The 15,949-nt window shown below is 36.1% G+C and overlaps 1 protein-coding gene across 2 annotated transcripts; it reads right to left on the bottom strand.

Moving 5' to 3' along the window:
• Positions 1-2,979: 2,979 nt before the first annotated feature.
• On the bottom strand, positions 2,980-11,378 carry LOC105165683 (ABC transporter C family member 5). Of its 2 annotated transcripts, XM_011084769.2 has the most exons (12): positions 11,180-11,378; positions 8,589-10,913; positions 8,133-8,453; positions 7,973-8,059; positions 6,375-7,067; positions 6,053-6,217; positions 5,444-5,738; positions 4,910-5,124; positions 4,437-4,742; positions 4,258-4,321; positions 3,919-4,158; positions 2,980-3,504 (listed from the first exon to the last, which is right to left on the bottom strand). In XM_011084769.2, exons 2-12 carry the CDS (start codon positions 10,695-10,697, stop codon positions 3,392-3,394), a joined length of 4,608 nt encoding a protein of 1,535 aa, XP_011083071.1. In that variant the 5' UTR covers positions 10,698-10,913; positions 11,180-11,378; the 3' UTR covers positions 2,980-3,391. The 2 variants fall into 2 exon arrangements, with proteins under 2 accessions (XP_011083071.1, XP_088737702.1); XM_088881576.1 differs by lacking the exon at positions 11,180-11,378 and having other exon boundaries at positions 8,589-11,110.
• Positions 11,379-15,949: the final 4,571 nt, after the last annotated feature.

Genomic DNA, 15,949 nt, shown 5'->3' with positions numbered 1-15,949 from the left:
TTATTTATGAGTTTTTGAAAAATAAGATTTAAATTGTGTTCATAGACTGGATCTGAAACAATAATTTTAGAACCATAACGATATGACAGAGGATGGATGAGCTTTTGACCTGCCTCCATATATTAGTTACTTATAATGAATAATTTGAATGTCTATGAACTCGCTCATTTTTTAGTAATGAATTATTAATAAAACATTTGATTTTATCTGTACAAGAATTTCTACATTATCTTATAACAGAATTGCAAGATGTTGGAATTTCGTAATTCTGATCTCTTCTCGGACCAAGACACCCAACACCAGTTCCTCATCACATGAAAAGACTCACGGAAAGCAGCCTCCCACACCGATGAAAGTTGCGAGAGTCAATTTTAAAAAAATGGAGGAGCATTGTTCAGTGAGATCTTTTAGATGAAAAGTTAATACAGACGCTTCCACTGTGTCTGGCATCCCTGATAAGTTGGTGTAAAGTTAATACAGACACTTCCTTTTCAGATGGAAAATCATTTGTTGTTGTTGTTGGTTGAGATCATAATGGCAACATTTTTATGTTGGAAGCCTGTGAGATCTTTACGTTTAATCCTACAACTGCTGAGGTCTGAGCACTCCGATTGATAGTCACAAGATTGCATGAACTTAATGTGGAGCAGTGCATTTTTGAATCGGACTCTGCTGATGCCATCAAGTGGATCACGAATCGGGAAGAACAAATGGATAGAACTGCAACAGTTGATGTCTTGAAAATGAGGAGGATTTGGACTTTGAATATAAATTGGACATTCAGAAAAATTCCAAACTCTGTAATAGGTTTTCTCATGGTGGGTTAAGTGGGTGAAGGATCGCGTAGTATGGCCTAGGAACGCGCAAGAGGAAGCGGTAGAACGAAAACGTATAATAATTAAAATTAAAGCGTAAAATAACGAATCCAAGGGATGTACCCTTGGAGTTTTTAGGCGTTTGATGTATAAATAAATAAATAAACATACATGAGGCTGAGGCAAAAATACATAAACCGAAAAATTAAAAAAAAAGTAGAAATACAATAACTTCATTTTTTTAGCGTTCAATTGAAACATTATTCACTTGAAGCTCCAACACAGGAACCCTCTAATTTATCCACACTACACCAGAATCGGGATCTCAATGCTTTCTTTGCTAGAAGAGAGTAAGAGAAAAAAAATTGCGGGGCGGACGAGAGGTAGTAGAGAGGAGGAGGAAATTTTTGTGTTGTTTTATATTGTGTAATAATAATCTTCCCTTGATAAAATTATACACGATATAATATATGTACCTTGTATAGATGTAAATAAATGTGTTTAGATACATTCATTTATCTATATGGTATGTCTTCTCAATTTCAAATAAAAAAGATGGCTAAAATTGCACTTTTCAAAATTGTAATTTGCTAGCCATTTATTTCATTCCATAAAATTTTTCAATGGGCTCAAAGTATTATGTTGGCCGATTTTTATCAAATAAAAAATACAAGTCCAATAAATTTTTATTTAAATCCAATTGTAATAAAAATCCATCTAATTGGGCCCAATATGTATTTAATCCAATTAAATACATAAGCCCTCATTGTCTTTATTAATTAATAAGGTTCAACTTATTAAATAACAAGGACAAGCCCAAATTAATTTCATTAATTTATTCTTGGGCCTTTCATCCAATGAGTCTCATTTGTAAGTAGTCGGATTACTTGTTGAATTAATTTTATATTTTTTTATTCCTTCACAGTGATTTGTGTGTCTCTTTAGGTTTACATTTTAGCTAGACTTGGGCTAGTGTCTAACATTATTATTAATTAAATTTTTTTATTAACCCTTAATCAAGAAAGCCCATTACCATGGGTGACCGTCTAGCAACGGTCCATGACTAGAGACTAGGTGAATTTGCGTGTGAACATCTAGGCTCTCGAGTCTATACAAGTATGGTTCTTCCATCTACCGTCTACCGTCTCCTGGCCTTAGTTTAGGGCATGGAATTAGGTGTCGGTTCTCATCCTGGATTGGGCGTCTATGCTTAATACTTGAAATTGCGTTATGCCAAGTTTCTCGACGTAAAAACTTCTTTTTCCTATTCAATCAACGACTGTGGCCACAGATTCATAAAGCGTGAACGCATCTCTAAATATATAGGAGATACCTCTGTTACATATTGACAGGCGACGAATCCTCTTCTTGGAACTCACCGTCCTTGCTACATACTCTAACTATAGTGGACAAGGTTTATGATGATCATGTCTGTGACACAACCACCTCTTCCACAGATCCAAGATACAGTCATCAAATGCATGTAACTGTCGTGATTCCTCAAGTTTGAGAACTACTCCCGTACTAAAGAAGTCGAGAATTCAATTCATATCAACCAAACCTCCAACACTTTCATAGTATGACAATCCCCTTGAGTCAGTTCAATTGATTCAACACCTAATCAACCAAACATCCAAGCAAACACAAGACCTCCCATCGTCGAAAAACCATTGAGCTACTCCAATAACAAGTGTTTTGATATTAAGAGATGTAGCAATTGTAACGCCGTTTCTAAGAGCTCAAACTTGAGCCATGTTGTTTGTTGCGTAGCGATGGGAGTAGAAAAAGCTTTGTATAGATTCAACAAGAGAAGCTTTTGGCATGAAGGGATAGTATTAGTGATACCCACAGCTTTGTTGGTGAGGATTTGCAATTTCGGCTTCTTGGGCCTTTTCTTGATATTTTGGGCTTTATTAAGGCCTAGGCTCAAACACCTAGTTGAATGCTAGGCCCACTTCAGAGACTGGCATCGCTGTTGGGCCTTGTAAGTTACATTTACACTATCCTTATCATAAGTCCCTCTTTGTTATTGTTTTTATACAAAGAGTGGTGTGACAATACCTCTAAAAAATGGGATATTTGTATGTCATTTAAGTATCAATATCAACTCAATGCAAAGAATAAAATTTGTAGAATAGAACAAAGGACCCTCTCCAACAACACATGAACAAATGAATATTGGATTTTAGTCTCAAAAATGGCTCTATAAAGTACATTCACTGCAAAAACCTAGTTTTATTGAACATGCTTAAATACAAAAAAAGGTTCCATTTCTTATTAGCTATGCAGCAAATTGCCAACCCTCTTCCTACAACCTTATTCTTATGTACAGGTTGGAGCCGACCGCCGTTACACCTAAGACCATCAAGAATAATGTTAAAACCATCCCTTCTCAGACCAAACTATACTCCACTTGGGATGTTCCGTCTCTAGTCTATGCCCCACTTACCTGCAACTGCTCTTCTGATCCTCCGAACGCATCACTAGGAGCTGGGGATAGCCACAGCTGCATCGGGCCCCGTTCATTTTCCAGGAAAGAACTTGGCGAATTCTTGATTTTTGTCGTATCGTTTACATTAAAAATCAGGAATCCCATTTGATCTTGATGAGTATTCTGAGACCAGCTTAAGGAACATGGAGGACTTGTCTTCCAGCAGTCGAGACGGGGTATCAAACTCTGCAACCCGACCTGCAAAACATACAGTAGTTGCAGAGAAGTTAGCCTTCTTTCTCTGCTGCTAGCAAATGAACCACCATGAAATAGGGTAGTAAACCTCAATACTCCAACCTTTGTTGGCATAATTACAATGGCTCCCCTAAACTTTATGTATATTATAGAAGGATGTCCCAATCTTGAAAAAAATCCAGTAGAGTTCCCGTAGTCATGTTTTAGATTATGAATTTCCTTAAAGAGAGGATGTGCCATTGGGAAATTTGTGATGTAAAATATAACTGGAGGGGATGTTAGTTTAATTTCCTAACATCAAGGGATTTTTTTTGGTAATATTTCCAAATTTTAGGAGACGTGACGTAACATTTATATGGGCTAATACATGCGTAAACTCCCATATAAGTAGAAGAATTAAGAAGGTGTAGAGCGCACCATCACTGAGGACCAAAACCAGGTCACTGTCGATAACAGTAGGAATGCGATGAGCAATCGTGCAGACTGTGCAATTCTTGAACTCTGTTCTTATTATCTTCTGGATGAGGTTGTCTGTGGCTGAGTCCACTGAGGCTGTGGCCTCATCAAGCACCAAAATCCTTGCCTGTTTGAGCAAAGCCCGGCCGAGAGACACTAGCTGCCGCTGGCCCACACTCCAATTATCTCCATTTTCTAGAACTGCAAACATCATATACAACAAATAATTCCTCCATCAGCACTCAGTGCTTTATGCTCAAAGATGGCTTGGTTTTAGTTGGAAGAATGATATATGCTTACCCGGTGTATCAAGTTTGTGCTCTTTCTGGCGAACTATCTCTCCCAGCTGAGACTTATCAAGAGCCTGTGGCGGTATTGAAGTGGCGTATGAACGTGCTATTAACATCAGCGATGGTACAAGCAGGCTTGGAATGGTAACATGATGAGCTTACGCTCTTCAGGAAGGAAAAGGGATATACCTGCCAAATTTCTTGATCAGAATGCTCTTCGAGTGGGTCAAGGTTGCCTCTAATAGTTCCTTCAAAAAGGGTTGGATCTTGGGGTATGATACTGAGCCGGCTGCGGAGATCGTGAAGACCGATCCTAGCAATGTCAATGCTGTCTATAATTATTCTACCACCTGCTGGCTCAATTAGTCGAAATAAGGCCTGGATCAAAGTAGACTTGCCACTTCCAGTACGTCCGACAATTCCAATTTTCTTCCCACCAGGAAATGTGCACGAGATACCATGGAGAACAACAGGAAGACACTCCTTGTAACGAACCTATAGCAAAAAATTGAGTTATATTGTTCTTTTGACTCTCTCTCTCTCTCTCACACACACAGACACACACACACAGAAACAGAGGTAATTGCCTATTTTCAGAACAAAGAATTAGATGAATATTCGGAAAGAGAAAATCAGAAAAAACCTAAGTTCAGAATGCATACCTTTAAATCAATTAGTTCAATTCTACCATTTTCTGGCCATGAGGATGGGGGACGCGAATCCTCGATAATAGCTGGTGCTTCACTAGGTATTTCACAGTATTGATGAATCCTTTCTATGGAGATGATTTTGTTTTCGAGCTTGCAAAAGCTGAGTATCCATCGAGATAAACGTGCATTCAGATTCAGGCCATATGTCACAGCAAGGCCTGCCATACCTATTAAAGGAAAGAAATTCAGGTTAAAAAATTAACATGAGCTTTGCCCATTATTTGCCGATAATCACCATCTTCTATGTGATTCTCATTAAGCAAATAACTCCCAAATTCAAAGGCGGCATCTTAAAACGATGCTTAGAACAGGATCCACCAGCACCATTTTTATCTTAACCATAAGAAAAGTGACAGCTTTCTATTTCAACAGCAGTATATGTTCTAAATTCAATGATTCAAGTTGATGGTTCATGAAACTATCAAGGCTGCATCTGTATATACCGACAGAAGTGCAGTTGATTTTCGAGAAGAATGGTGTACTTACTTGGATCTATAGTTCCATGTGGGAAGCTCACAAGTAAAATCATGCAAAAGGCGAATACAAATGTCGAGAGCAACTCCATGCGCAAGCAAAGCCATTCAATAGCTGCAAGACTGCAGAAGAATGGGCGAGCAAAGCAATCAAGAAGATAAAGATTTCTCTTCATGAATCTCTTTTCTTGCCCAAAACCTCTGATTGTGGCTGCTCCAGCAATTGATTCAGCAAAAAGATGAATCACTGGGGATTTCTGGATGCTAACGATGCGAACTAGTTCTCTGGATGATGCCATATAGTATTTCTGCATTTTTGTCACACAACGAAAATTCGTGTAAGTTCTTCAGGACGCTTGATAAAAAATCATCATTTCACGTGTACATTCTAATAAATGCGAGTAAAAACGTGCATAAAATAAGATGCAGACTTGCTTATTGTACCTTGGTTAATACTTGACCTCAAGTTAACAGATATTTAAAGCTATTCGTAATACAAAATTTCATTTATCTGCTGGTAGGCAGACATATTCTGATGCATATACAACTTAGAGCATCCTGCAAACATATATGTAGAGGTACAACTGTCAATACCAATTTATAACATGATTTGACTGTTTACCTGCATCCACAAGCAAGCAATAGCCATCGGAACAACAAGAAGCAAGATTTGCCAGGTAACTTGTGTCATCACACCGACAATGCCAAGAAGTTGGATTGTGGTTGAAGCAAAGCCACCAAGTCTAAAGGGAATATCGAGATCAACAACACTTTGATCAATTGACACCTGGAAATCATAGAAACAATTGTACAGGTGAATCAAGACTGGGACTGTTGAAAATGGAGGATTGGAGATAGAAAAATGGGACTGATCAACCCTTTAGACCATAATTTCACAAAAGCAGGAGGGAGGGGAGAGTTTTCCAGAGAGGATGTGAACGTACACGATTCAGTATGCGGCCAGCTGGAGTAGAGTCAAAGAAAGACATTGGTGCTCGGAACACCGTTCTAAGCATTTTCATAAATAATTTTTGTGCAGCCGCAAGGCCAAATGTAGCAACAAGAACAGCCCTGACAAATATGAACCAGGAACTCCCAAAAGCAAGAACCATATAAACAACAAGAAGTACCATACTATTTGTTCTAGGTTTCTCCCCAGTGGTTTGCGGATTCGCCCACGCCATCCACCAACTACTGGCTATTTGAAGGAGCTGAAATAATGTTTGTGCAAGGATAATACATGGAATCAACAAGCCCTTATAAGCAGCAGTCATATAAGACCAGTACACTTTCCAGCCAACTCTTCCTCGCTCCCGTTCCTCTTCCTGGACGAGTTGCTTTCTCCTGGAACGTTTAGCTTTCTTTTTCTCTTTTATTGCTTTCTGTTCTGAGGTTGATGCACCTTGTTGAACTTCACTGGCCGTGCTATCAATATCTTTACCAATTGAATCACATTTTATAGTGGGAACAGAACTATCCGGAGGATCATTTTTATCTGAATCTTCGGGGGCTTGGTTGCAAAAATCCATAGCTTCAATGGCTTCATGATGAGCGCATACCAATGCATTAAAATCTGTTCCTGCTTGCAAAAGCTCATCATATTTTCCAGATTGAATAATACGACCTTCCTTCAGAACCTAAAACAAGGTATTACAGAAAATTAGCAGGGAATTCAAATGTACAACAATTAAATGTTAATACCATTTAGTCATTTTTAGTTTTGGTAAGGATAAAGTGCAGGATATGCGCTATTTCCAGGCATCATATTATGCTCTATGAGGAGATTATAAATGCAGAGCACACTTCCTATTGATAAAATGAAGAACGAAGGACGCTTAGTAAATAACAATTGACAACCTGCTGGGTAGATGTGATAGCCAGGTTTTAGGATCAGAATAGTAAGATGTTTTAACAGCCTCCACAGAGAGATTACAACAATACAAGGACAGTGAGAACTCGTGCTCCAACTTATAAGGATCCAGTTATCAGCAGATAACTTGATCAACTAGACTAAAGTCATTAACCCATTCAATAACCAAGGTACTTGAGGGTGTTACCCTCCTTGGTCAAATTTAAAAGGCATACATTTGAAAAAGTTCTAACTCAGGCTGATGTGATGCATTTGAGGACTTCTTGAAAGATATTACACAACCTTTGAATCAAGTTTCCATTTAAAGATGTTAAAAAGTATTTTTAATGTGTAATGAATTGCAACACTTCTAATATCCCTGCAGTTATGAATTTAGGCAGAAAGAACAATGGAAACCCAACAGCCAATTATTAGGTGGGACTCGCTTAAATTTGATCCAAAGAGGTTCAAAGTTTGGGTATGATACATTACTATTAATTTGCTATCCACATTGTACCTTAAGAATGCCATGAAATAATAATGAGATAATGACTCGGTACACGAAAAACCCTTTCATCCACAACTTTGGGCCCATTGATCTGTAGGATCGACAAAGGTCCAAAGTTCAATAGCAAGAAGCTAATTTGCAATTTTCAGGTATGACCAAGAAAAAGGTAGTTATAAAGACAATACCAGAATCAAGTCAGCAGCTGGCAAAAATTCAACTTGATGAGTGACAAAAACAACAGTTTTTGTAGCTAGTGCTGTCATTATGTACTCCTGCAGTTAACCAAAATACTTTAGCCAAACGCAATTGGTTATCTAAAAATAAAAATATGCTGAACATAGAAACCTTAAATAATTCTGAGCCAGTGTGTGCATCAACTGCACTAAAAGGATCATCCAGTAAATAAATGTCAGCATCATGATATAACGCTCGGGCAAGTTGCACGCGTTGCTTCTGACCACCACTAAGATTTATGCCTCTATCACCGATAATGGTTTGATCACCATGTGAGAATAACTCCAGATCTTTCTTCAGTGAACAAGCATGAATAACACTCTTGTATTTTGCCTTGTCCATTGGACTTCCAAAGAGGATGTTTTCCTCTATATTTCCTGATTGTATCCAAGCAGATTGCGAGACGTATGCAGCAGAGCCACATATCCTAACCTAAAAATAAAAATCCATAGATCAAGAAGAAGATTTAGCCAGCAGAACCCCTTCCACAGTACAGAAAGAAGAAGAGGAAGAGGAGGAGGAGGTAAAAAATGAATGAATTTTAGCATTCCATCAACACATACTCACTTCGCCAGAGATTTTTGGAATCTCGCCAAGGATGCTAGAAAGAAAACTTGATTTCCCAGAACCAACCACACCGCATACAGCCACACGCATTCCCTTCTCCACGCTAAATTGTATGCTTGACAGGGTAGGGGATGGTGCAGATGGATCCCAAGAAAATTCTCCATCTTTGATCTCTATGGCCACATTCGAAATACCCCGTGGCAAGGCAATTGTTGCATCTTCCTGCAGCTCTTCCTCGTGCAAGAATCCCGTGATTCGATCAAGGGAAACTTTAGTCTGAGCCATCATTGAGACCAAGTCAGGAAAGTTTCTAAGTGGTTCTTGCAGGATGCGAAAAGTAGCCAAAGCAGAAAGAACACTGCCGGCTGTTAGATGGCCACCCAACATGATACAAGTGCCAAAAGTAACAGCTGAAACAAATATAGGGGAGCTCCAGAAAATAAATGTGATGAAAGCCTGCGAGTAAAGAGCTTTCCTGAGATACTTGAATTCTACGCCGCGCATTTCTTCTAGTTTCAATCTGTATCTATCCTCCCAAGCTTGCAACTTGAGAATCCTCATATTTCTGAGGCACTCTGAAGTTTTCCTCATCCTATCATCCTTTGCTGTCATTAATTTGTCTTGGTAATCTTCCTGGATCCTTGCCAATGGGATAGTTGCAACAATCGATATAATGGTGGCAATTAGTGTGGCAACAGATGCGATTCCAACATTCTTGTACAAAATTGCAAGAGCAAGGATAATTTGGAGAGGAAGCATCCATATGTCATGTAGATACCAAGAATAATCCCCTACTCTTTGAACATCTACTGCCATGTAATTAACAATCTCACCGCTGGTGTGACTTTGCCTAGCTGAGCTTGAAAGCCTGAGTCCCTTCCGATAAACCATTGCCGTTAGAGCTGATCTCACATGCATACCCAAAATATCAACCCCAAGATACCATTGTCGGGTTGTTAAGGTCTCTACCAACTTTGCTGTGAAGAAAGTTCCAGCAAGAATGTAGCCTTCGTGTGGGAAAGTCTCCTTCCCTCCTAGATAATCCACAAAGTAACTAATCATGTATGGTCCTACATAAGAAACTAAGGTGTTCACCCCTGCAAATATTGCATTGCTGGCAGCCTCTTTCCAGAAAGTCTTTAAAATAGCCCAAGCCAGAGAAGGCTGCTTCAGAGGGTTCTCAGCCTTCAACCTCTCCCAATTTGAGTTCAATGCTTTATAGTTGGTCTTTGAACGATCTTTTGGTGCAAGCAACGGAATATCCTTCAGCTCAAGCGGTCTCTTGGCCCCGGTTGAAAGAAGTGGATTCAACCAGGAAAGAGTGACCAAACTAAGAAGTCCAGCTTCACTGTAAGGGGTAACTCTAAGACACCCCGCTTCCTCTTCAAGCAATGGCTCTTGAAGATCAGAGTTCCTATAGACTTGGATATCAGTGACACCCCTAATAGCAATAAAACATAGAAAAGCGAGTGCAGGAGTAACAGCAAAATTGGCGAGAACATGAGAACTTAAATGGCTTGATCCTTCCGCCAGAAATCCTCTAGCATCCACATACAGAACAGACAAACAAATCAAGAAAGATGCAACCCACCAAATTCTCAACAACAACGGAAATTTCTCAGCAAACTTGTACTTGCGGTAAAGAGCTGAAAAGCTCAGCACAAACCAAGCTAAACTCTGAGCTGCAGGCAACAGTATAATAGTCCAATGTGTTTTATTCCCCTTCCCATGTGCAGCCTTCTTTATTAGACGACCACCATCAAACCCCAAAACCAGTACTTCCACCAGCAAAACATAAAAGCAACAAAAGACCGTAGCTTTGTAGCTTGTACCAATCACAAGGCTACGGATTCCCTCGCCCTCAACAAGCCCTGTGTGCCTACTGGCCACCGAGTTCCTGTTGGAGTTCTCCTTCGGCAGTCGAATTCGACCGAAACAAAGCACAATCTGCCTCGCGGATACAACAAAGAGAAACACTAGAAGCAGCGTCAAGTTGATGCAGATTGAGGCTAATTCCAATATGGGAACATGGTGAAAATTCTGTTGGAGATGGTTTGGTGGTGCTTCAGATGCAGTCGTTTCAGCAGCCAAGAAAAGATTGATACCCATAATAAACTTGTATAGATATCAATCTTTATACCAAGAGAATCGCCGAATTCAATGACTAGGGGCCGAACAACAATTACTGGGCTATTAATGGAGTTCAATGATGATGTGACGGAGGGGAGATCAAATCGCGTAAAGGGCATTTCACCATCTGGCAAGAGAAATTCTCTCCAATGCGCAAAACTATTGACAAGTCACGGAGAGAGAAAAGAGATGAATCTGCACATGAAAACAAAGTTTCTTCTTATCATCAAACCCAACACAGAATACCAACAGAATATGCAGCAGCAGCAGCAGCAGTCGAGAAAAAAATGAAATAACAAACAACACCCTCTTCCTCCTCCTCTCTCCCCTCCCTTCTACATCTTTATCTCCAAAAAATACTTTTTGATTTATGCCCTTTTTTTTTCTCAGCATTATGACAAAAAAAGTGGGCAAGAATTGAATCTGAGACCAACCCATTATAGAAAATACAAAAATCTGACCTGGGCTCGTGTTACTCCCCTTGAAAAATCGTTTGTCGAGCCGGTGGTGATTTCCAAGGCAAAAATTTTCCTGCACTACTAATAAAAAAACACAACAGAGAGCTGAGAGAGATTGTAACCCCACCAAGCCCACAGCTATAAGTGCTGCTAGCAGTGGAATTTCTGGAATGGGGTCTGATGTGTTTGATCAGAGAAAGGAGATCCCACATGAGTCTATATATAAATATATATATGCTTATAATAATCTATGATGGTTCAATGATCCCCCACATGACATGAGTCTACATATACAGGTGTAGCCTTATAATATAATCTATTGTGATGATGATTCAATCATTATTTAACTCATCCTTGGGATAATGAAATAATACATGCATGTGAAGAATAATATGCTTTTATTTATATTATAATTAAAAAAAACATCATTCTTCTTAAATCTTAACAAACATTATTCCTATGAATCAAATCTTGTAGTGCTGAGATTATTGTGTTGCCTTTGCATTGGGGATGTGGGCTGCCACTGTTGTATGTGAATGTAGATTTATAGGATGTTTGTAATTGTTTAAAATAATTGCTTATCAATTTAGTGATGAAAATAAGTTGAAAAATTTTGATTTTGTTTTATTGATTATGTTTTTCAATTACTTAAATTAAATTAAAAAAAGTTATAAATAATTTTTATCAAACTTTTGCAACTTATTGATAAAATCATATTATTAAATTATTTTTCTAAATACTCCAACTTTAATTTTCTTTTCACTTTTAACTTGTTCATTTTTAATCATACATCGATTCAATCAATACATTATATACTAAAAACAATAAACAACAAATTGTAATAACTCTCGATTCAACCAATATATTAGTATAACTGTAAACAAATTATAATAAGTCAAATAAAGTGAGACAAATACTCCACACATCCTGTGGGGCTCGAACTCTAATCTCGAATTTGTTCATGACTGTAAACAAACTTCTACTGCTCATTAACTTAAAACATATTCATACTATAAAAGCGTGTTTGGATAAATTTATAAATCTTTTCACTTTATAAGATGTTTTAAAGCGTATAAGATACCGCAAAATATTCAATAATTTTTTCATACAAGAAAAACTTATAAAATAAAAGAATAAGACTCTGGGAGATTATAAACTCCTTTAAGAAAACTAAGGAGTTACCGACTTATTTTCAATATTAGTTCAATTTATTTTCAAATTAATCAAACTAATATATTGTAAGTTTTATGATCCGAACATCTCAATAATTTCTTTTTTATAATAAAATTTGTCATTTTATAAGCTCAAAAAATATAATTTATAAGAATTATAATTAAGTTTAACCAAACACCCCCTTAAAAAGTTTGGGAGGTGGAGTTTCTATGAAATTAGTAAGAGTTCTTGTAATGTACTAATGTACCATTTTAGGGCATGAGGATAATAAGATTGAAGGAATATTGTAAGCATCATTAAAAGAATATTATGGCAATATGATAGTGGACTTATGATGTGTTCTCACACAATTATGCCAACACTCTTTTATTATGGTTGGATTATAAATAAATATTCATATTCTGTAAATAATTAAATTGATATGGGGATTAATGAAGAAGTTAGACACGCATGGTTAAATTGAGGGCTCATAATTGAAAATTTGTAGAGTCTGTGTCCTATTACTCTAGGTGTTGTTGGTCTATTTTTAGAGTAATTTAATGTGTTTTTCATTTATTATCTTTAAATGTATGTTTTAATTTGAAACTATTAATTTATTTAATTTGTTTTATATATTAAAATATTGAATATTATAATTTGTGAGAAAAATTGATGGCCCAAATCTACGTACTAAGGCACAACCTATCCCTCCTGGATAGCTGGTCCTTTATCAAAGCTACTTGAACCAATTGTTGAAGTCCACCTATCCGGCCTGATTTGATTCAGTAAATTAACTGCCTAGTCCCTTATCAAGGCTACTTGACCCAATTGCTGAAGTCCACCTATCCGGCCCGATTTGATCCAGTAAATTAACTGCCTGGTCCCTTATCAAGGCTACTTGACCCAATTGTTGAAGTCCACCTATCCGGCCTGATTTGATCCAGTAAATTAAATGCCTCTCTCTCTCCTCTTTTCCCCCCACTCTCTGTCTTCTGGTTTTCCCACACTGCTTTCTCCCTCGATTTCTTACTCCAGTCATTAAATGATCGGCCCCTTTAAATACTGATTCACTGGCCTTTGGCCTTTCAGACAAAAACCTCTCCTCTTTTGTATTCTTCTTCCTCCTTCAAAAACCTCTTAAGTTTTAAAGTCTTTGTGGCACAATCCTTGTGACACGAAGTTGTAAACCTCTGTAGTTGATCTTGTGTCTTCGTGGTCTTGGTTAACTAGCTTTAGTGTCTGAGTCTAAAAGCCTTGGTGGTTAGCCTCTATGGCCTAAGGGTGATCAAGCAATCAAGTGTGTTGGGTTGCTAGCCTTAGTGGCCTTTTTGGATTTGGTTTCTGAGCCTTTTTGGTTCAGTGTAAATCTTCAATCGTTGTATTTGCTTTGTTTAGATCTGTTATTATTTTGTAAATTTCTATAATTTGTTAGTATTCTGTAAAAGGTTTGTATTTAAGGATTCCAAACTCATTTCCTATTCTGTAATAGTTTGATAGGTTTAATCAAGACATGTTCCTGGAGATTGATACTATATTATTTGATATTATGTTATAAGGTTAGATAGTTAGAGGTGGAAATACCTTAAAAAATATGTATTAATTGGACATATTTTGTAATTTATTGTTTCTTTTTTATTGTAAAAAAGATAAGAGATAAGGCCTAGTTGTGTAATTAACAATTGTCTGTCAGATATATAATGGCCTAATATTTTCAAGTTAACACTACAAATTTTGAAAAACGACCAACTAAAAAATATTTCAAAAACTCTATTGGTAAAAGACAAAATATTGATTTGCAAAGTACTTTAGAATGCTCTAAAATACTTTTTAAATTGATTGAATGAAATGAAAATGGGAGGGACTATTATAGAAGTTGGAAACACATCATTAAACTTCCAATTGGAAAATATACTTGTAAAAAAATTGTTTTTTTCAAATTAAATAGCCATCTTTTGCTATTCGAATAAACTCATCATTTCATCGAAAGAGTATATTATTTATTAAAATAAATGGCTAAAATACATTTTATTCCCGCCTGTTTTGTTGAAATAAATTGATTAGATCTTACGACTCTCATATAATCAATAAAGATCCAACAGTTATATATGTAAGGGTATAATGATCATTTTATAAAAAAATTAACAACGTTAATTATATTTAATAGAGAGGGGCGATTGAGCTATATTTAAGAAAACAGAAGAAATTTTTTGCCTATTTTTAAAATAAAGGTGGATTAATTTTATTTAATTTATTTTTTAATAATAATTTTATTTTTTTCTATTATATATTTAAAATTGGTAAATCTAAACCTTGAATTTTTATTTTTATAAATTTAAAATCGTAATCAACTATCCGTTATAATTGAATTTGATTGAAAAATTTATTAATTAAATTTTATACTTTAATTTAACATTCACCGTTTCAACACTTTTTTTCCCCCATAAAAGACGATCAAAACTAATTTCTCAACTGCTAAACTCAAACATATGACCTATTTTTTTTTTTTTTTTATAAGTGGTAAGTATATGATAACATTAATATCATTATAAATTAGGTAGTCGTTGATTCTATCAATACATTAATATAATTCTAAGTAATAAAATAAATTAAATAAACCTATGCAATACACACACTTCCAGCGGTATTATAACGTATTCATATAATATCAACCTTAACTATCGGACTAAAATATCTTTACTATATAACGTATTTTTCATACGAACAAATTCCACCTATCTTTATTTTTAGTGCAAATTACAAGGGACCCTCTAAAGTTTGTATTAATTACAAATACCCCCTTATTGTTTGAAAAATCATAAGTACCTCCTTGGAATTACAAATACCTTAACACATATATATTTCCTATGAGCTATCACAAGGGACCATTTGTTAGAGTATTTGTAATTTTAAAGGGATATTTATAATTTTTCAACTAATAAAGAAGTATTTATATTTACGACAAATCTCATGGAAGTCCTTTCTAATTTACCTTTACTTTATTGTTATGACTTCTTTTCTCGGACCGGAGTAATCAATTGAAAATGCAAGATCAAGGGCCTACCTCTGAATTTAGGGATAGTTACATCTACACTTCTTGATTTATGATTTATTTACATAAATTATCTCTAATTTTTGAAAAATTATTTATATACTTATGGGAAACGCAATTTCATTTACATAAATCACGCCTGTTTTTTTTTTTTGTAAAATTAAACACACATACTAAAAAATGTCAATATCATTACACAAACTACTCCTGCTTTTTTAATATCAAAAATAATTTCTATAATATCGTAAAACATATTAATAATTTATATAAATAAATTATAAATCAGATGTAAATATAATTATTTAAAAATCTAGTGAACAATTCTTGGAAGATTGGAGAGGTTCTAAGAATAAAGGAGTTGAGTAGAGAGGGTGTGATGTAGGTAGGCATAAGCTTGTTAATGTGGTGTGAGTATGATAGCATGATCCTTCATCTTTACAGCCCATTTTTCCATTCTCACTCTAAATTTTGATTTCTATCTTTGAAAATGTGACCTCACATGCCCATTTACTTCTATCTTTTGCTTTTAAGTCTCTTTTTCTACTAATGCTATAAAGGCAATGATGCATGTT

Source organism: Sesamum indicum, linkage group LG6 (assembly GCF_026168435.1).
Source record: "Sesamum indicum cultivar Baizhima isolate 11 linkage group LG6, ASM2616843v1, whole genome shotgun sequence".
In the NCBI taxonomy this organism is placed as follows: domain Eukaryota; kingdom Viridiplantae; phylum Streptophyta; class Magnoliopsida; order Lamiales; family Pedaliaceae; genus Sesamum; species Sesamum indicum.
This window is presented reverse-complemented; position numbering and strand designations above follow the sequence as displayed.

What these genes read in the sequence shown, in the direction of transcription:
- LOC105165683 (XM_011084769.2), bottom strand. Translation starts at nt 10,697, where the DNA reads ATGGGTATCAATCTTTTCTTGGCTGCTGAAACGACTGCATCTGAAGCA. An exon ending in CAGCTGCTGACTTGATTCTG is followed by an intron (nt 7,068 to 7,972) that starts GTATTGTCTTTA and finishes ACCTTGTTTTAG; the next exon opens with GTTCTGAAGGAAGGTCGTAT. An exon ending in TTGAACTAATTGATTTAAAG is followed by an intron (nt 4,743 to 4,909) that starts GTATGCATTCTG and finishes TTTTTGCTATAG; the next exon opens with GTTCGTTACAAGGAGTGTCT.